We start from the raw sequence: 20,802 nt of genomic DNA, 5'->3' as shown, positions 1-20,802 counted from the left end.
GCTCCTTTACCCTTTTAAAAACAGGACTGTCGAGAACTCTTGGAAGGGTGTGTGTGTGTGTGTGTGTGTGTGTGTGTGTGTGTGTGTGTGTGTGTGTGCAGGCGCGCGTGTGGGGGTGGAGGGTGGGGGGTAAGGGCCCCCTCCTTCTGCCTCCCCCTGCAGTCCCCCACCCCTTTGAAATGTTTGTCCCTGCTTGCCCATCACCAGGGGGTTGAGAGGGGTATGACAGGTCTTTGTTGTCTGAATAAAAATCCGTGGCAGCTCCAGGGAGAGGACTCCTCCTACTAAATTATCAAAAATGGGCTGGCTTTAGTCTCTTAACAAATTGGACACAGCTCCGGCAGGAGCAGTCCCAACCCAACCTACAGGCACTGGGAACTTGCCGGCAGCCGGGGACGCTGGATATAACACTTCGTTTTCTTTCTTTGTGTTCAAAACTATTTTTCTTTCTTCCTCAGATTTTGTTTTCCTCCCCCCCCCGCTCCCCCCCAACCCCGCGGCAGTTGTTTTTCATTAGTAATTCGAGCTCTCACTGCAGTAAGATTCTCCTGCTTTCCTCTCCGTCCGCGTTTGTTTGTTTTCTGCACATCTCCTTCTGGGAAGCGCCGGACCTTTTTTCCCTCCTTTCCCCGTCGCTTTTTTTTTTTTTTTTTTTTTTTTTGGACTAGAGTCTTTTCCCTCTTCAATAGATCTATTTCCACTCTGTCGTTTGTCGTTTTCTTCTTTCCTCTCTTGCCCCTGTCCCCACGCGTCTCTCCGCTCCTTCACCGCGCAGCCCTGTGGCGGGTCCTCTTTGCTTCTTCACGCGGATGAACTGAGAGCCCTAGGCGCGTGTTTATGGAAATAGTGGGGTGCCGAGCCGAAAACAATTCGTGTCCTTTCCGCCCCCCAGCCATGCTCTTCCACGGGATCTCCGGAGGCCACATCCAAGGCATCATGGAGGAGATGGAGCGCAGATCCAAGACCGAGGCCCGTCTGGCCAAAGGCACTCAGCTCAACGGCCGCGACGCGGTAAGGACCGGCCCCGGTGCGGCGCTGGAGAAACTGAGAGTCTCCGGCCTGCCCAGGTTTGGGGATGGCGGGTCCCGGGGACATCTTCCTGGGGACGCTCGCTAGGTTTTCTCGAGAGTTCTGCTTTGCTAGGCAAGGGTCCCTTTCCGAACCGAGGTGTCTGGGATGCTGCGGTTCTGAGTTCACCGGTCTTTGTAGCGGCTGATCGCGAGCGCGCAGGGCAGCGGGCCTTGGAAGGAGCGGGCTTGCTCCTTGCCAGAACCAAACTCTGGTCTCTGGTGACTCGGCCGCAAGGCCGGATCCGCCGCCTGGAGGGCAAGCCTTTGGTGCAGCCAGGTACTAGGGGACCGTTTGCCGGCACGGCGTCCGGGACAGGCTGAACCCCTGGGACTCCAGTCTCTGGGATGGAGGAAGACCCAGACGCACTGGTCGGTTTCCAATCCTTCGAACGCTCGGAACTCAGCACCCGAATCTAGAGATTGTTAGGGCCTCTGGCATGCGGGCTCAGCTACCCTGGTCACAAAATTGCGTTTCTCTTTCTTATGGGGAGGGTGTCTTGGGTAGCGGGAAATCGAATAAAAATGAGAAGGAGCGGGCCCCCTAGTCTAAAAGCAAGAACACGAACTCTGCAAACCCAAGAGAAGCAATCAGCTACCACTGCCGGTTACTATTCGTAACAGCAGTTATGTCTTCGTGAAATCAATAGTAATCTAAGCATTTCCCCCTCTCCACTTATGGACTGGAAGGAGAAAACTACAGAAGTCTGCAGAAATGATTCCTGATGAACAGTACTGTGTAAACCTTTCTTGTCACTGCGGGAAGGGACTGCAGCTCAACCTGACCCGAGATGGTTCTAGCCACTCAGCGAGGTTTTGGGTCTCCTTAAATAACCCACTATGGCCCTTCGTACCATTAATTCAGTGAGAATCCATTATCTGAGTAAAAGGCGAAATTTAACTTTCCCGTGTGGCCAAGTTGTAGTAGGGGAAGCCCGGATTGTTTCTGCTAGTCTGAGGAAAGGATCCAGCGAGTAACTTCTTTTCATCTTTCGCGGCTATTTTATTTAAAAATAAAAAAACAGCCACCAGATTCGACTGGGATCCTCAGAGTGCGTTTTACGGACTTAGCTAGCCTCAGTTGGGACCTAGGTGGAAAGCTTCATTTGGGAATCACATTTTCAAGAGAAAGATCTGTGTTGTTTATGCTTGCTAGAGAAAAGAGCGAGTGTACAGACAAGACTGGATGGGGGTCCTTCCTTCGGGACAGACACTTCACTTCCTTATGGGAACAGGGCGACGGCCTTGAACTTACAGAATAGCAACATCTGCTAAGCTTGTCTGAATCACAACAATGCCGGCCAAATTACTCCGCCTATTAAAATTCAGAAAAATAGAATTATAGTATTGTTTGTGTAAAAAAAAAAAAACTCGTGTACTTCAGAATTCTTTTTACTTCTCAACCACGGCTCTGTTGTTTTATTTTGTGTATTGTTTGAAAGTCACAGATTTTTAGCCTTCGTTATTCTAATTCCGGGACACTCATCAAACCATTCTCTAGGCTCTACATGTCCGGGTGCTAGGGTCCCTGGGCCAGGAGGACCGGGACGCTGGTCCAAGCAAACCCCTAAGAAGAACTAACTGGTCGTTGCAAGCGGAGAAATTAGGCATGTTTCCCCGACTCTTGATTTTGGGTGCGGTGGCCCCTGGTATGATGCGCTCCTGTGCTGGGGGGGACTCGTTCTGCCAAAGGCGTCCCGGGTTGTGCGGCAGCGCCCCGCGCCTCGCGTCCCATCAGCCTTGACTTGTGCTTGCTTCACAGGGCATGCCTCCGCTCAGCCCGGAGAAGCCCGCTCTGTGCGCCGGCTGCGGGGGCAAGATCTCCGACAGGTATTATCTACTGGCGGTCGACAAGCAGTGGCACCTGCGGTGCCTGAAGTGCTGTGAATGTAAGCTGGCCCTGGAGTCTGAGCTCACCTGCTTTGCCAAGGACGGCAGCATTTACTGCAAGGAGGATTACTACAGGTACTCCCACCCCGCCCCCCAGTCACACACTCCTCTGACCCAATACACCTGGTTGGAGCCACCTGCGGGGAATCCCGAGTCGCCTCTCTATGATGCCCGTTTTGTTTTGTTTGTTTGTTTTGTTCTTTTGTTTGTTTTTTGTTTTGTTTTGCCCGTCCAGGGTACAGTTATTTCTGAGATGGGGGAAATTCTTTACATATGCCTTCCTGAAAGCTGTGTGCACGCCATGGGTGAGGATGGGCAAGAAGGATCCCAGGCAGCAGAGAGCTTTATGAGGGTCACTAGCTCTTCCCAGCTACACAACTCGGCTGAGAAATCTGGGAGAAGAGCCAGTGGACAGGTCTCTGGCAAACAAGACTTTTGTCCTGTTGGTCCCCCTTGATGTGAATTGGTCAACTTGCCTATTATTGGCCCGGGCAGCAGCAACCAAGTGGATGACATAGTTCATGGCTATGTACAGGCTACTGCTCCCCGAATGGCTAGCCAGAACCAGACTGAAGGAAACAAAACCCAACAAAACAAAACAAAACAAACAAACAAACAAAAAAACCCAAGCAAACAACAACAATAAAACCAGCAGCTTGGGAAAGATTTGAGCATGTGGAAGTGACCTAGCTGCCCTCTGAGCAGAAGCAGGAGGGGAGCCGAAAGAATAGCCTTTCTTCTGCAGAATTCCCGTTTTCTGGGATAGCCAGGCGCACTCATACGTCCAAGAGTGGTACTATTCCGTTATCGGTAATGCCAGGCTTCTCACTTGGCGTTGTAACTTAATATTCTTTCAATAGCGAGTTGGGCCAGTTCAGAGTTTTGCCGGTTTTTTAAAAATACGTCGAAGCTATTAAGTTCCTAGTTCTTTTGACTTTCCCGTAAGGATGCGTTTGTTCTGGTTCACCAGAACCAGCATAGGTCACTGGGCAAATAAAGCTGATATCCAAAATGGCCCTCAGCCAGCACTCCCCAGTCAAGTCTTGGGCCCCTGCAGACTAAGCCCTGGCGCTGTGAGTGGGAGATGGGTCCTCCTGGCACCAGCTGGCGCCCTGACTCTCCTGTTTGCTTTCAGAAGGTTCTCTGTGCAGAGATGTGCCCGCTGCCACCTTGGCATTTCCGCCTCTGAGATGGTCATGCGCGCCCGAGACTCTGTCTATCACCTGAGCTGCTTTACCTGCTCCACTTGCAACAAGACCTTGACCACAGGCGACCATTTCGGTATGAAGGACAGCCTGGTGTACTGCCGCGCACACTTCGAGACCCTCTTGCAAGGGGAGTACGCACCTCAACTGAGCTACACGGAGCTGGCGGCCAAGAGCGGAGGCTTGGCTTTGCCTTACTTCAATGGCACTGGCACCGTGCAGAAGGGGCGGCCCCGGAAGCGGAAGAGCCCAGCCCTGGGAGTGGATATCGTGAATTACAACTCAGGTGGGTCCCCTAACCTTACCCACCCCGACAGCTCAGATCTCACACTGCTGGAGGATTTGGCAGAGCCGGTTCTTCTGAGACCCCTTGGCCAAGACAAGTGCCTTGCCTAACATGACCCTGTTTCCATCACAACTCTCTCTCCTTCTGAGGAAGAGAAAGGAGAACGGAGTAAAGGAGATGGAAGGGGAGAGAGGATGGGTTATTGGTTATTGAGCTTGTGGAGGAAAAAAAAAAATTATAACCATGGGGCTGAAGTGACTTCCCCCAAACAGGCAAAGCCAAATCCTTGTTGCCCATTAGTTAATGAGCCCATTAGTTTCTGGCTCTCAGTTGGAGCAAAACAGCCCCAGGGCAATTCCTTTGTTGGAGCCAAATTATAGATCCTGGAGGAGGTTTTCCTAAATAGTTAATGGGGGAAAAGAAAGACTTCAGAGCCCAGCTCCACTCTGTCTGGAGGGGGCAGAGGCTGTGGTCACCAGCCCAAAGTTAATCAGCAACATGGTTGGCAAGGGTATTGAAAAACTGAAGCTCTGATTTTGGCGAGGAGCAACTGTAGGGTGGGTCTCACTCTGTACAGCTGAGACAGCTGTTTCTCTACAGGGTCAGGGTATTCACCCAGCCTCCTCACTCCGTGCCTGAGAGATCATCAGATCCTCTAGACCTCAGACAACCAGAGGGATCCCCTGGTCAAGTCCACCAGGGTGGCTCAGTGCTCTCTCAGGCTGCTCCGTCTGCCCTCTGCTAGCCTTCTCTCAATTCAAAACAAACTGCAGGCAACAGCCCCCAAAGACTTCCTTGCTTTGGAGGATACACCTATCATTTCTCAATCTGCTTCACACCCATGCACCGGTTTCTTATTGTCGCTAGCCTGTCCCCACCTCCCATCCTCGAGGGTCAGATTGTTGGCAGACCCCGAAGACAGGAGCTCTTAGAGTAAGCACAGAGTGGGAAGGGGTTCCAGAAAACCCAGGCTGGTTTCGGGGAGCCCAAGGAACTGGACTGCTCTGATTTCCTATGCCCTGACCCAAACTGATTTGGGCACTCTGCACACAGGGATACTTGGAGTACTGGAAGAGACGCACTAGCGAAGTGTGAGCATCCAGTATTTATCACCTTCCAGTTTTCAGTGTCTGGTATGGCGTATGTCTTGTAGTTCAATGATAGTGGAACAATATCTTAGTTAAATGATCTGCCCTAGGTCATAGACCAAGTGAACATCTGAACTGAGAATCCTGCTGGGACTCCATCGTTTTTTTCAGGTGGACCTGGGAGCAGGAATGCTTCCCAAGCGCTATGCTAGGCTGTTTCCTGGATTCTTTCCCACATTTAGAGGAATCTGTTCTAGTCACAAAGAGATGGTGTCTCAGAGAGAAAAGGGACACACAGCATAAGGAGGCCACATCTGTCTTTACCGAATTCACATCTGGGCAGAGGCTGGACCAAGGGAAAAGGGCCAACACAGAGGCTAAGGGCGGGTCTGTGTCAGACCGGCAAGTGGAGCCCAGTGGTTGGCCAAGGGCATTAGCGGCTTTGCCTGGCTGCACCCTGCCCAGGGGTGGGGGTGGGGGTGGGCTGCTAAGCTGGGACAGGGCTTTGCCTAGGGTCCAATTGCCCAGTGCACACTCCATCTTCTTTGATGCATGGTCCTCAAGGCAAGACAGGCAGAACACTAATTGTTCTTTATTAATAGAAGATGACATTGGAATTTCCAGCCACTCACCAAGACCTGACTGTCCTACTGAGAGAGGAGAGGAGGAGAGAGGAGGGGAGTGAAGAGGGGAGGGGAAGCCCAGAATGGGAGGAGGAGGAAGGGAAATGGGATTTTATACAACTAGTGGGAGAGAGAATGATGCTGGCACCCCATAGAATCCAGAGGGGTGGGGATTTCTAGTTAAACTGGGGGCAAGCTCGGCTGTTTGCTTGTTTTATTTAATCTAATTAGCTAAATTTGGTTTTGCCTTGGATCTTTATGTTAGGTGGATCTGAGAGCTTTCAGAAATATAGACTTTAGCTTCTCTTAGTTTTTACTCATCTGAAGACAAACAGAGAAGGAAAAAAGCTCTTTAGATTCTGTGTTTGTTCCGTAGGGTTGCCCAGTCCCTGATTACATTGTCTTGTTCCTGGACAGCACAAAAGTGGCCCAGGCTGCTCAGTCCACTGCCGCTTCTTAAAGCTTACACCCTTTCCAAGATGTCCCCAGAGGCACAGACGAATAGTACACATTTCTTTAAGATTAGGTGAAGATTGCCTGGAGGAATTGGTCTAAAGTAATCTAAGCAAAATCACCCTCATTAAAAAAAATGTTTATGATTATAATGTCAGCTTGCCACACAGTCCGATGGGGCAGGGGTGGGGCGGGTGGGTCAGCAAGTTTAAAACATATTAAAATATAGAACATACAAGTCACCTACATTTTAAACTCATTGGTTTTTTTTTTTTTAACATTCTTTAGGTTTTTCTATTGCCATTTCTGCTGAAAGGTAAAGCTTCATGAAGAACAGCATTAATGGGATCCAAATAAATTCATATGAGTTTTTAAAAACGTGTACACAAAATGTGGTCATGATCCAAACACTGTCAAAGAACCTGTGTAACTTGACAGAGATCAGTTAGTGCTTGCCAGAGGTTAAGTTCCTTTCAAGGGGACGTTCCTAGATTAGTTTCTACCTCTTTGTACATATTCATCAAATTATTCAGGCTGGTATTTTTGGAAAAGGCATAGGTAATTTATCTGAAGTTGGAGTGAAGTAAAGTCCTTCAGAGGTGAGAGGATTCAGCCTAGGGTAGACCGATCCTGTTTGGATAATTGACCATTGACTAAGAAACTGGATTTTTGCTCCTTCTCACTCCCTCCGCCCCACTTGAGGTTCTTTCCTGTAAACGTGCAAGATTTCTCATTGTTAAATTAGCCTGGCACTGACCCCTAGTGGTCTCCCAGGAATTAGTTAAATCTCAGAAGGTTCCAAACCCTTCAGAACAGCAACTCCGTTTAGCTAGGTGACCATCTCATAAGTAACGGAATGTGAAAATATTTAGCTCTTCTTGTTCAGTAACAACAGATGCCTAGTTTCAGGTGGAGATTTGAAGCAATTTAAAGAGAGCTATTTGTTCTTATAACTCAGGGGGAAGCATCCCTAAGGCTTAGAAATGGGGAGAAACGCGATCATTTGCAAATTTACATAAAGCTTTTGTCATTAAACACAAATAATTTAGGATAAACTGACATATTGTGGCAGAAACGGATTTCTCTATCGTGAAAATCGTACATTGTAAGAAAGACCTGATGCCTATGTTCTTCCACACTAAATTGTTATGTGGCAGCAGACCCAATAATTCTTTCTAATGCACTAAACCGCTGTACTGAATTTACAATGAGCAAAACCAAATACAGAGTACATATTTAGAAAAGCAATTGCCTCAAATCTTATTTTAACTATTTTTTCCTTAGATTCATTTCAAATGATGAATAGCTGGATAGCTAAGTTGGGAATCATATTCATTTCTAGGAAATGTTATCCTGGGAGAGGCAGAAATAAGTAAATGCGTTATTTAAACATCAAGTTGAGGCTTTTGTCACAATTGATGTGTTGTTGCTCAGGGAAAGTTGCTCACATGGGCTAGATGTACTATCTTATTTGAAGAAGCCTCCAATGACTGGAATGTGCCTCTTTGAGCATTTTACTGAGATGTATTTGTAATCTGGCTGTGAAATATGGCTCAGTTTACTGGAGATAACATAGTTTTATAGTCACAAGATGCTGTTTCATCCATTTGAGGATCTGAAAGTGCAATTCTGTAGACTATTTGAAGTTAACATATCCCCCCTGGGATGAAATAGGGTAAAATGTAAACTATATCCTCTCTGTTATCAGTGGGTATATGCTTCCATTCTATCAGGCCTAAGAAGCTTGGGATCAAAGTTAGGCAGTATATCTATCTGACTTGGACATCATCTCAAATTGATTTGACTTTGTATTAACATGCACTTATAATTTTCCTGGTGAACAAAGGGTGTAAAGAGCTACTTGTTAAGTTCATAGCCTTGTTTTTGACTTAGGGAATCCAAGGGAGCATATGATACAGTCTTTCCCCCCAGAGAACTTACAGACACCTGCTCTTTTGTATGACTGCTCCTGTAACTTTCCACCTTTGTGCCTTAGGACACACAAAGGTTCGTAGTTCTTCATTTTATTATATTTGGGAATAATTTCTCATTAAATGAGTTTTATTTGCAGTTGATTTCCTGATTGATGATGACAAAACTGCATATATACTGATTTCTGAGCACTTATATGCATATACACATACTGATTTGCTAGAAAAAAAAATCTGAAAGTCTAACCAGAGCCTGTCAGGCAGCTAACACTTTAAAAAGGAGGAGAGGGGTAACTTCTTTAAAGATGTAAGCTTTTCCTTCAGAATGACAGAATCAGGTTGATTTTAAATAGTGTATTGAAGCACAGGATGGTCAGATGTGAAAATACATCAGATGAACATATGAAATAAAGGTTTAAAGAACCAAAGACAGCTCTGTCCTTGAATTGCAGAGGTGGGGAAGTCAGTAAATCTTTAGTAGAATGTTTACATCTTGTAGTCACATGTCTTGTGCAGAACTAGGAAATGGCTCTAAATATGATAAATTTTTCCATCTAAAGGATGAGGACTTTCCCCCTGGTTTTAAAGACTGACTTATTTTGCCCTTGGGTTCCAAGGAGGGTTTTGCAAGAGCAGAGAAGACGCTGCCCTCTTCCTTCCAGCCAGTCAGGGGCACAGCTCATACCTGACTCACACACGTCCACAACACAGGGGACCAAGCAGGGTAGAAACCATCAGTATGTCTCAGCCCTGAGCTGTGGGGAGTGCTTCAGGCATGAGTGAATGAGAAGGCTGGGATCATTTTCTTTCAGAAATATTTATTAGAATAACTCCAAGGGAAAGTGTTTTCTTCCTATCATAGCTCAAGCTAACCAGTTTTAGCTGAAACTTCAAATACAATGTTCTTATGATTGTCTAAGACATTCAAAAACATGTCATTTTCATGTCTCCTCGTTTTTTCAGCCACATTCTTTTTCCTAGTCGAGAAAGCTCCACAAATATAAGAAAATGCTTTAGATTATTCCTTTGTTTCCTGTGTGTGTATACATGTACTGTACTGTTAGATAACTTGAAACTTGAGACCTGAAATATATATTTGCCACATTTGTTATGATAAAGAACAGTGCCTTGACACAGTACATGGCAATCCAGAAATAGGCAAAATGTCAAACCCCCAAACAAACAAAAACAAAAACAACAACCACCACAACAAAAAACCCAAACCCACGTGAATGTGGATACCTGGGTGCAAATCTACATAAACCATAAGAAAAGAATTTCTGCTTCTTCTTCTTCTTCTTCTTCTTCTTCTTCTTCTTCTTCTTCTTCTTCTTCTTCTTCTTCTTCTTCTTCTTCTTCTTCTTCTTCTTCTTCTCCTCCTCCTCCTCCTCCTCCTCCTCCTCCTCCTCCTCCTCCTCCTCCTCCTCCTCCTCCTCCTCTTCCTCCTCCTCCTCCTCCTTCCTCTTTTGAGGTTGCTCTTATTCCCTACATTTCCTGGAGCATCAAGCAGAGAGAAAAGGTTTTATCTTACATTTTCTATCATGTGAACCAGCTGTATCCAAATAGCGTAGCTGATTGTAGTCACTGTCTTCTTGCCTAGCTATCACTCACCACTGGTTGACAGCCTTTTGCTTTATGATGACGACATAGCAAACACCCTACATTGTTTAAGCCAATGGAGAAGTTTCCACTGAGCATTTTTTTTTTTGTTGTTGTTGTTCACTGTTGCTGCAACAGGTTGTAATGAGAATGAGGCAGACCACTTGGACCGGGACCAGCAGCCTTATCCACCTTCACAGAAGACTAAACGCATGCGAACTTCCTTCAAGCACCACCAGCTCCGGACCATGAAATCCTACTTTGCCATCAACCACAACCCAGATGCCAAGGACCTCAAGCAGCTTGCTCAGAAAACGGGCCTGACCAAAAGAGTTTTGCAGGTAAGACGTTCATCGTTGGCTTTGTGTACATCTTCTCCCTTGCCCTTGACAGTGACTAGTTCGCTCCCTAATCACCTGGATATGGATATTTCCTATTCTGCTTCCTAGTAGACTCGTCCCATAGTTATCTTCCTACAGGGGCTTCCTGGAGGGTACTCAAGGAGGCGTCCAGGACTCACATTCTCCCTACAGATGGAGATTATGGGCTCTAAAGCTTCATTGCTGTGGCATTGACTTTAAACAAGTGTTGCCTGTAGAGATGTCCACTCACACTGAGTTTAGAGTATTAGCTTCTAAGGATCTGCTGTCCCATGCCTGCAAACTCTTGGCAGCTCACTCAATGTTACCACCTTCAAAATTCAGGTGCCCCCCCCCCCAGCTCTTGAACAGTCGAAGGTAAGGTTAATATCACAGCAAGCAGTTGGAGCAATAATTTCCCCACTTTACCAATCCAGAGTTATTCTGGGCATTGAATTGCTTCCCCAGACTTATAGTAAGAATTATAAAATGATACAAGGTTGCCGTGAGTGACCTGTGATCTCCGCCTCAGTGACCCTTAGCAGACATTTTCTGTTCTCAGGCTGGGAAGAGTATTACTGTCTGTAGAGCTTTTGTTAGATATCAGACTAGCAAACAACTTAAGCTCTGGTGGTGTTCCCTCATGTGAGTAGTTCCTCCTTTGAGACACCTTTAGTGACCCCGTTTTTCCCTATTCTTTTGAGGGGTGGTGTATTCCCCCCCCCTAGTCTCCATGTCTTTGTTTCCATGGTTTCTCTGCTCCAGTTATCCCAAGTGGCACATTTAATGCAGGAATATGTACGGTTAAGAGGGAATAATTCTATTCTATTACCTGAATTAGTTTATTTTGAAAGAAGTAGAAAAAGTCTACTATCCAAGAAAAATGATATTTAATAGGAGAAATAGAGGAAAGAAAAGGGAAAAAAGAGAGAGAGAAAAAAGGAAGAGAGAGGAAAGAACTTAAAAAAAAAATCGATAAAGAAATCAATTGGGATTGGTTTGCAGGTTTGGTTCCAAAACGCACGAGCCAAATTCAGAAGGAACCTTTTGCGGCAGGAGAATGGGGGTGTTGATAAAGCTGACGGCACGTCGCTTCCGGCCCCGCCCTCAGCAGACAGCGGCGCTCTTACTCCACCGGGCACTACGACCACTTTAACAGACCTGACCAATCCCACTGTCACTGTAGTGACCTCTGTGACCTCTAACATGGACAGCCACGAATCCGGAAGCCCCTCACAAACTACCTTAACGAACCTTTTCTAACATTGGTTTTTTTTTTTTAAGGATTCTTCCTCTTTTTATTATTATTCTAATATTATTATTTTTATTATTTACGAGACTTTTTTTTTCTTCCTTCTCCTAACCCACAAGATATTTGGGGAATAAAGTAGCAGCTTGGTGTGTAGCATCTACACCACTTGGCTATGAGTTTACAGTATTGTCGCTTTTAAGTGAACGTATTTTGTCTACAAGGTGTATTTGATCTTTTTTCTTTAATCAGGTTTTTTTTTTAAGTTGGTAAGGGGAGATTTTGAATCATTCTATTAAGTGCCTCTTAAAATTGTATATTACTTATTTCCAGAATCTCGAAGGGGAAAAAAATGGATGGTATTATGATGGGCAAATCATAGTCCTGTTTCTGTGATGAAGTTATTCAGGAACCAGGCAATTAGTTGTTTTTTAAAATCTTACAATTAAAATTTTTTCATGTGAAAAAAATTCAAAAACAAATGTATTATTACTGCCATTTTTAACCTGAACTATTAATTCAAGTGAGGGATATAATTAAACAAAAGTATTAACATCAATTTTAAATAGCAATGGTTAACTGGGTGGGAAGTCTAACTCAGGAATGTAACTTTTCCTGTTGTTAGGACTGTATACTCTCCCCGCCCCCCCCCCCCCACTTTTTACTGTCTTTCAAAATTTAAAAAAAAAACTTAAACTTCTTGTGTATCCATGGAAATTACACTTAAAATTTGAAATTCTGTACTTTTAACCTCCCACATTAAGAAAAAAAGAGAGAAAAGAAAACTTTTTCTTAGCCAGTCTCTGAAACTATTCTATTTACTTAACCCTTTCTCCTTAGAGAAATGGAAATAAGCAAAATACAATTTTTTAAGAAGTAAAAAATTGGCATAATTTAATTAATAATTAATTGGCTTCAGCTGTACCATGATATTGTATCTGGCATTCTACATAATGTCTTTTTTTTTTTTAAAGCAACTTAGTAAACTAATACCAACAATGAGAATTATTTGGTTTTTCTTTATTTTATTTTGTCACGGGTTAATTCATGTATAAAAATCTTCTTAATATCACAGATGTGAAGTTATGAGTCTTAAAGTAGATAAACTCAGAAGCCTTGTGGATGCTGATCTGAATATATTTCTAGTTTACAGCAGCATTTTTTTTTTCTTTTAATTTAAGGTGAAATCTTAATGGTCTGGGCAGTGGTGAATGTTCATCTATCTGCTTCTGTTGTAGTTAAGAAAAAAACCAACTAGATTGTGGATTTCCTAAAATAATAAAGAAGAAGTCAAGATCTATGTCTTGCTTTAGTGGATTGTTAAGAATGACTTTGCACATACTGTCCACTTTTTTGCACCCCTTAAATCTCCTCTGGTGGTCGAAGTGGCTATTTAATAGATTTTAAAGGTGCCCTTCTGGCTGTATAAATGTGTGGTTACATATCGACAGTTCACTGCCCACATTAAAGTGCATTATTGTAACTTTTGCTCAGGGTCTTTAGAAAATTAGCACAGAAAGTAGCTTATTTTTTAAAAAAAAAAAAGATGATGGAAGAGAAGCTAACACTGTAACAGAAGAAGAGTGTGATCGCCATTATATATTTAGCAAGTGTGGTCATCTTCTATGGAGCTTAAATCTTGACTTTTCATATTTCTCTTACATTTTGGGCATTTACCACTAACCAGACCAAACAACCTTGTTAAGGCTGAGATCTTTATTAACACACTTTTACAGGTAAAAATACCGATACTTAGAAATTTTGTTCTTTGACAGAACAATATATGGTACTACAGACCTACTTTATTAAGTAGACTAATTATAACTCAGTTCTCCTATGTGCCTTATGATATAACTTGGAAATAAGTTTGTGGAAAATCAGGATATATGTGTTGTTTGTTAACTTAACTGTTTGAAGCCCTTGGACACCTCGCTAGTTTTGTACTGTTTTACCTCTTATTTCTGAAACTCTTTTTATGGTGTATCCTGTTAGAGGAGACAAACATGTCATAGAAAGCAGTCGTGCACTCTTTCAAATATAGTTGATAAATTCAATAATCTTATATATTGAGCTTCGTGTTTATAGTACAGTAAGTGGTCTAGCAAAATTGTCCATGTTCCTTTGTTTATTGATAAATGCATTGTATAGAAACTATTCCCCCTAAATATTTATGGACCAAACAATTGTGATATATCCTATTAAATTTGTGTGAATAAACCATTTTGAATCTAAGGAGTTTTATTTCCCATCAGTTTTACTTGTATTAGTATGCTTCCAATATCTATGTGTAAAAGATAAGACATAGCAGCACAATTAAAAAATTCAAACAGACAAATAGTCCTTAGGTTTTCAAACTTGTGACTTGTTAAATACACACACCATTGTATATAAGATGTGATTCAATCTTGAATTACCCTTAAATATCTTTGTTTATAATAAAAGTAATGCCCCACTGATTTGACTCAATTCAATTTTTAGAATAAAAATAAATGAGCAGACCCATAGGTGCATGAAAAGAAACCTTAGAGATGATTAAGATTTAACATCAGGTCTATTGAGCACAAGTGGATATTTGTAAATCTAAATAGAAATTGCAGACCCCTAAAAGCCAAGTTGCTCTGTAGTTAATAAATTGTCACTATGATTTTTTTTCAGGGAGAACAAATCTTGGGGCATTACAGCCAAACATCCCGACGTTTGAAAATTCCCTAAAGTATTAAAAGAAGGGGAAAAGTTTGATCGGAAATCCACTGCAGTGAAGACAAAGACACTATTAGGTTATGATAATCATACATTTAAAAGTTTATTGAACCAAAAGAGAGAGAGAGAGAGATTGAGAGAGAGAGAGAGAGAGAGAGTGACTTAAGTGTCATTTACTGAATGTTAACAAAACTTCTGTTCTTTATGATGTCTAACACGAATCAAGGCTTAACCTCATGTGGTTTAATAAAAGAGCAAGATAAACCACGTAGAAAACCAACCAGAGCAACCTGGCAGTAATACGCCCGCCCCACATTTGGAGAAAATTATTATTGAAACAATTCCACACATCTGTCAAGCACAATATAACTGTAAAATAAAGTCCAAAAACATCCATCTCATCTGCTTGCTAAGATGTATCAGTCCTATCTCTTAATGTTATTTTCCAATTGTAAATTCAAAGAGTAACTTTTACTCATTCACGAGAGCATAGGGATCAAACCCAGTGATTTTAGTATTATTGTCTGTCCTTCCTTTCTAAACAGACGGCTCTGCATGCACTTTTGCATCTATCACCTCTAGTGTACATCTCTGTAATGCTGACTTTGCTGTTTCCTGTATGATAAATAGCTTTCATTAATAAACATTTTATTTGATGCAAACATAGTTAACTTTATGTTAAGCACACATTGTTGAAATTAATTTTGAACACTGTCTTAAAGAGTCAGGACAGTACACTTGCAGCCTGTTATGCCCAAGGGGGGAAATATAGACTAGAGAATTAGGTGAAATTATTTTCTTTGATTTTAACTTTTATGGCTTGTTTTCATTTATTGTATTTAGTTAACACATGGATGAAAATAAAATAGCAAGCCCAAATTAAACATCAGAATAAATTATTATGTAAAATTTTAGCAACCTTTTTTAGATTATAGGGTGACATTTATAGATTCTCTGTGAGTTTACATGTTCACTATGCAATGAGCAAATTTATTGAAGTATATGAATATATTCTGAACTCTGACATTTTGTTCTTTGTGTAGTTCAGGTTGCACAAGTTATCAGAAACAAAGGATCAATGGGAAAGAAGAACAAATATTTAGGAATGAGCTTTCTTTTCATCGTTAAAGGGAATACTTGAAGAAAGAATTTCGTAAAGCTACTCTTACTTAGCTCTATATCCAAAGCACATGTTAAACAAATTAGCATATAGAATACTTTCCAGAAAAAAATTTCCTTATGAGATTTTTTTATTATGTACAAATAAACCCTATGTAAAAGATGTAAGTTTTACAAATGATAGACATACAACAAAATCTCACTTATATTTATTCTCAGAACTTTGGATGTTTTCTCAAACACTTTCATTTCCTGAATGCTAAACCAGGAAAAACAATGATTAAAGGACAGGTATCAACTTAACTAACAGTGCACCCAGAATGCACCGCGACAAGTGAACTGCTTTGAGTGATCATGGAACGTGTTGGTTTTGTCAGTTGCTTGGATGTTTATGCCTCATCAAAATCTCATTCATAGTGCTGCTGGCAATCTGAATGGATTTTCCAACACATTTTCAGCCAGTGTGCTGAAATCTTGGTCCTGCAGGCTCTGCCTTCTTTCCTTGTTCTGTCACCTAGGGCAGTTTCATTTTGAAATATTTTGGAAGTTCGCCTGGTTTTGCAGACTTTTAACTATTTGTCTGGTATGTGAAATGCGGGAAGAGACCAAAGAGAGAAAGAACGTAGCTGAAATTAGACATCTGAAAAAAATAATACAAATTTGAAACAGGCATTTTCTTTTTTAGAAGAGGAAAAGAACACTAATTATGTGAGTGGGAAGTGAAAACAATCACGTGATGCAGGCTTGGAAGGTCTAACACACTTTCCTATGATGTATGGCAGTCTTCTGTCTGGGCAACTGCACATTTATTGTTGGGCGTAGATTAGAAGACAGGACATTTTCAGACGGGTGCAGGGCACCAAATTTTATAGCTTCTACCTCCCCAAATACCTAGATGAATCTAATTTCTGGCAAATTGATCCTAGGAACACGAACTCTTACCGACAATATCTGTGAACTTTGGTTGAATACCATTGTAATATTGACTTACATAGTAGATAGGCTTTTGATACTTCAGATAGAGTAAAATTTCATAACACAGAAACCAAAGCACACAGCTCTTAAAGCTTGGTGATTTTCATTACCTAAAATGCCAGTAGCTTTACTTAGCAGAATCCCAGTTGAATTTACTGTATGGTTTTCAGAGTGAAAGCCTCTTTTATTAGCCACATATAAGGCAGCATCATTTTCTATTGCAGTATGCCTGCAGAGAACACTGTGGTTTGAGGCATCAGAAATGGGAAGTGCTGGGACAAAAACATGGCATTCTATCATTTTAGGCTTATAAGGAAATTCAAGAGATAATGCTGTTATAAAAATATGAAGTTTTGAATAGAGTTTTGTTATTTCATTTTTCACTGTGTTCCTTTCACAGTAGCTTCACTAATAGGAAGATTATGAACTGTGAAGGAGATTCAACACCTTTTATACTTTATGGTCACTAGCCGTCAGGGGACAATAAGAACACTGGGGCTTAGTCTAGACTAAATAAATAATGTTGCATCTTCTTTGAAACTTTCATATCGAGAAGGTCTGTATTGGCCTGTGGGTGAATCTATTTTCTACTTCTAGTAATGAGAAGTCAATTCTGAAGACTGAAATGAAAAATCCTAACAAAACTATAAACCTCTGGTGTACAACTCTTTGCTTTACAATGTCAAAAAATTGGACCTTAGTCTCTTTAGATTTTGCTACTGATTTGTGTCTCTTTTGGTCATACCTATTTTGTCTTTGTAATATTTTTCAAATTAATATGGTTTCCCTTATTTTCAAAATAAAATCCCAAATTCAAATATTTTTTTTTACTGCCTTCTGGGAACATTCCCATTGTGTTTTCCTGGATTTCACAGCAAAAAGAAAAAGTTTAGAACTGTGCATGATGTTCAAGGAAGTCCCTGAATAGGATGTAAGCAGTAATATGATTGCCAGGATTCATTTCCTTGTTAACTATGTTTCAAAATAAGTGTTTCTATGAGACACTATCTCCTGCTTGCTACATTTCTCTGTGAACCGTAATAAAAAAAAGTAACCACTCCAAACATGTATCCCATTGGCAAGTTTCTCTTCTCTTAGATTGTTGATTTTTGCTTCTCTGCGTTACATTTTATCTTGTGCTGAAATGACAAAAACAGGCAAGGATAAAGATCCAGGCATCAGCTGTGGTAAGAAAGTTCTGGTGTCTGTTTCTGTGTCCCTTCAGGTCACTTGTTAGAAGCATCAGGAATGTTTCTTTCCTTTGGACTTTTTCTGTTTACATCGTGCATGATCTCATAAATTACTCTGAAGAGTACCTGGATACCTTTTATGGTTATTTGAAAATAAAATTTGCTACAAATAAGACACTCTGGTCTCTGTTGCTTCATATCATGCATGAATGTATTAATTTTTTTCATACTTTCACATAGAAACAGAAAATGTTAATATTTGAGGACATTTAAATTGTTGTTTATGGCAAATATATAAAAATGAAGAAATTCAAAGGTGAGATTGCCGTTATCATTTTCATTTTCTTCTCCTTTTCCAAAGGAGGAAAAATTATGATGAGCTGTTAGCGTTGACTTTGACATTTAAGGCTTTGGAGAGCCTGTACCACTTAACATTAGATTTGTTACTCAGTAAACTTTAATTCTATAGAATAAATGCCCTTTATGAAGTCTGATTTTTGAAAAGCACAGAGGTATTTCAGGATTTCAAACAGTTGTTTGAATTCTGAAAGCAAGAATAGTTCCTTAAAGAAAAACTGTGGGAAATTATTTTAAATGTAATAGTCATAGCATTTTACCCAAGTGAACTGGAGACTGTAGACAATTTTTAAAGAGCTACAAAAATGTTATGAGGTAAATAATGAAATGATGGCATTTATCTATACCAAAAATTGGGATAGCTCACTCTATAAAATATGATCACAAAGTTGCCTTATTTTTTGTATGCATATTTGCACACTTCAGTGATAAGAATATGTTTATATTTCCAATGGTACTGATTTTTATTTATTATATTTATTATATTTTTTCTCTTAAATTCAACAGTATTATCCTGTTGTGTGCATGTGTACATGTTGACTATTTTATTCCTATCACCTATTAATTAACCAGCTGTTAATTAAATGCAAAACAAACAGGTAAATAATGTCAATTATTTGGTTCAGGTACAGTGACAAGCATACTTTTCATTAAGTAACACATGCTTATGTTCCTCTTACACATTTGGTGACAGTAATTTTCTGCGTTCTGTGCAGGTTACCTCCTTCTTTCAGCTTGGCCATAACTTTTCTTTTAATTGGGATTTCTATTTTGAACTATTATATTCAACTAAGTTTGACCAAAGTATGCATTCAATATTAATAACAAAAGGAAGTTTTTGTTGGAAGAAATGGTTTAATTGACTTAACCTACAAAGGAGGACAGTAGAGAAAAAAGCTCTTTCACAATGCCAAGAGAATATTTTGATTTAAAACTGGCATTATTAGTATATTAAAGTGTTTAGACATCAGTGAGTTCATTATTAAATATGAAACACAAATTTATTGACTTGTGCATGTATATAGACCCAGAAATATTCACTATGGCATGCTAAATATGCATGCTTTGCAGGAAAGCCAGATCCAGAGGCTAGCCAAGAGACACACAAGCAACTTTAATATTAGAAATACCTAGCACACAATGGATTAGGAGGTCCTTGATATAAACACTAGTAGTTTTCTTTCTTTAGTATTTTCCAACCAAACTCTTACTAGAGACTTGACTTGTGTTTATGTATTTACATTTTTTACTCAGACATGCATAAATTTATAGAATCATTCTGTGTGCTGGAAGGAGCCTTACTAGATTGGCTCAAATTCCTTCTCTTCCTCCCTCCCTCTCTCCCTCCTTCCTTTTTTCTTTTATTATTATTATTATTATTATTATTAATTCTTTAATAATTTATTTTACATGCCAATCACAATTTCCCCTCCCTCTTCTTCTCCCATTCCTTCCCCCATCTCCTTTCTACTCCTTCCTTCTTTTCTTCCTTTCTTCTTTCCTTCCCTTCTTTCTTCCTTCCTTTCTTTCTGAGGCATGGTCTCATATATTCTAGTGTGGCCTCAAAATTGAAATGTAGCTAAGGATTACCCTGATCATGAGATCCTCTTACCTTTGCTCCCAGGGTGCTGGAAATACAGGCTGGTGACCCAGTTGCAGGTTATGGTGGTTTGAAATAAAATGGCCTGCAAACAGAGTGGCACTATTAGGAAATGTTGTTGGAGTAGGTGTGGCCTTGTTGGAGGATGTGTGCCACCGTGGGGGGTGGGCTTTGAGGTCTCCTGTGCTCAAGCTATGCCCAGTGTGGGACACAGTTCACTTCCTGTTGCCTGAGGATCAAGATGTAGAATTCTCAGCTCCATCTCAAGCACCATGTCTGTCTGCACACTACCATGTCCTGCCATGATGATAACGGACCAAACCTTTTAACCTGTAAGCCAGCAAATTAAATGTTTTCCTTTATAAGAGTTGCCTTGGTCATGATGTCTCTTCACAGCAATAGAAACTCTAAGACATAGGTATTACATATGCAGAGCTGGAGACTGAACTCAGGGCCTGCACATGCTATGTGAGCACACACCAGTGTAGCTGAAGCTCGGTCCATTCTCTCATTTCCTGAAAGAGAAATTACAAAGATAGTTGTACATTATTTCTAGCTTAGACACCATAGCTGTCTTTTGTTTTGTGTCAGGCATTGAACCTAGGGTCTCACGTATGCTAGGCAAGTGCTCTACCACTGAACCATAGGACCGACCTTTAGTCAGGGTCTTCTTTGGAGGAACATTGATGTCAGAAGTTTCAGTTTCTGCCAATATAGTCTTCTTTCATTGCTGGTGAATTGTAGCAGCATGGCAAATGTTAGTACCTTTTCCTCGTTGCTCTGAAGTGTTGCATTCTGTTTGGGAGGATTATGGTCATTATGAAATGTACAGCCTTTATTCAGCACATCAATTATCACTGTTTTCTCCTGAATTCTTTGATCTGGCTTTTAGCTTCTATTCTATTGTGCTATAAAACCCACCTTCCTTAGACTGATAGTTACTCACAGCATTTTCCCTATCTTTATCCACATTATCTCTTGTGCCAGTTTTTACTTGCCCCTGACTTGCTTCTTTTGAGAACTTCTTTCCTGCAGGCCTTGCACCTGCTGCTTCCCCCGGCAGCTCTGCTGACTCAGAGCCAGCCCACCAGTCAGGCCTAGGAGCATCCCT

The 20,802-nt window shown here is 41.3% G+C and overlaps 1 protein-coding gene across 2 annotated transcripts; it reads left to right on the top strand.

The window, feature by feature from the left end:
- The first annotated feature begins 224 nt into the window (after positions 1 to 224).
- Lhx9 (LIM homeobox 9) lies at positions 225 to 17,860 on the top strand. Of its 2 annotated transcripts, none has more exons than XM_042258248.2 (5): positions 225 to 1,011; positions 2,830 to 3,032; positions 4,093 to 4,448; positions 10,281 to 10,483; positions 11,507 to 13,962. In XM_042258248.2, the coding sequence occupies exons 1-5, from the start codon at positions 838 to 840 to the stop codon at positions 11,762 to 11,764; spliced, it is 1,194 nt and encodes a 397-aa protein (XP_042114182.2). In that variant the 5' UTR covers positions 225 to 837; the 3' UTR covers positions 11,765 to 13,962. The 2 variants fall into 2 exon arrangements, with proteins under 2 accessions (XP_042114182.2, XP_076403637.1); XM_076547522.1 differs by lacking the exon at positions 11,507 to 13,962 and adding an exon at positions 14,406 to 17,860 and having other exon boundaries at positions 229 to 1,011.
- The last annotated feature ends 2,942 nt before the right edge of the window (positions 17,861 to 20,802 follow it).

Source organism: Peromyscus maniculatus, chromosome 11, assembly GCF_049852395.1.
Source record: "Peromyscus maniculatus bairdii isolate BWxNUB_F1_BW_parent chromosome 11, HU_Pman_BW_mat_3.1, whole genome shotgun sequence".
Lineage (NCBI taxonomy): Eukaryota > Metazoa > Chordata > Mammalia > Rodentia > Cricetidae > Peromyscus > Peromyscus maniculatus.
This window is presented reverse-complemented; position numbering and strand designations above follow the sequence as displayed.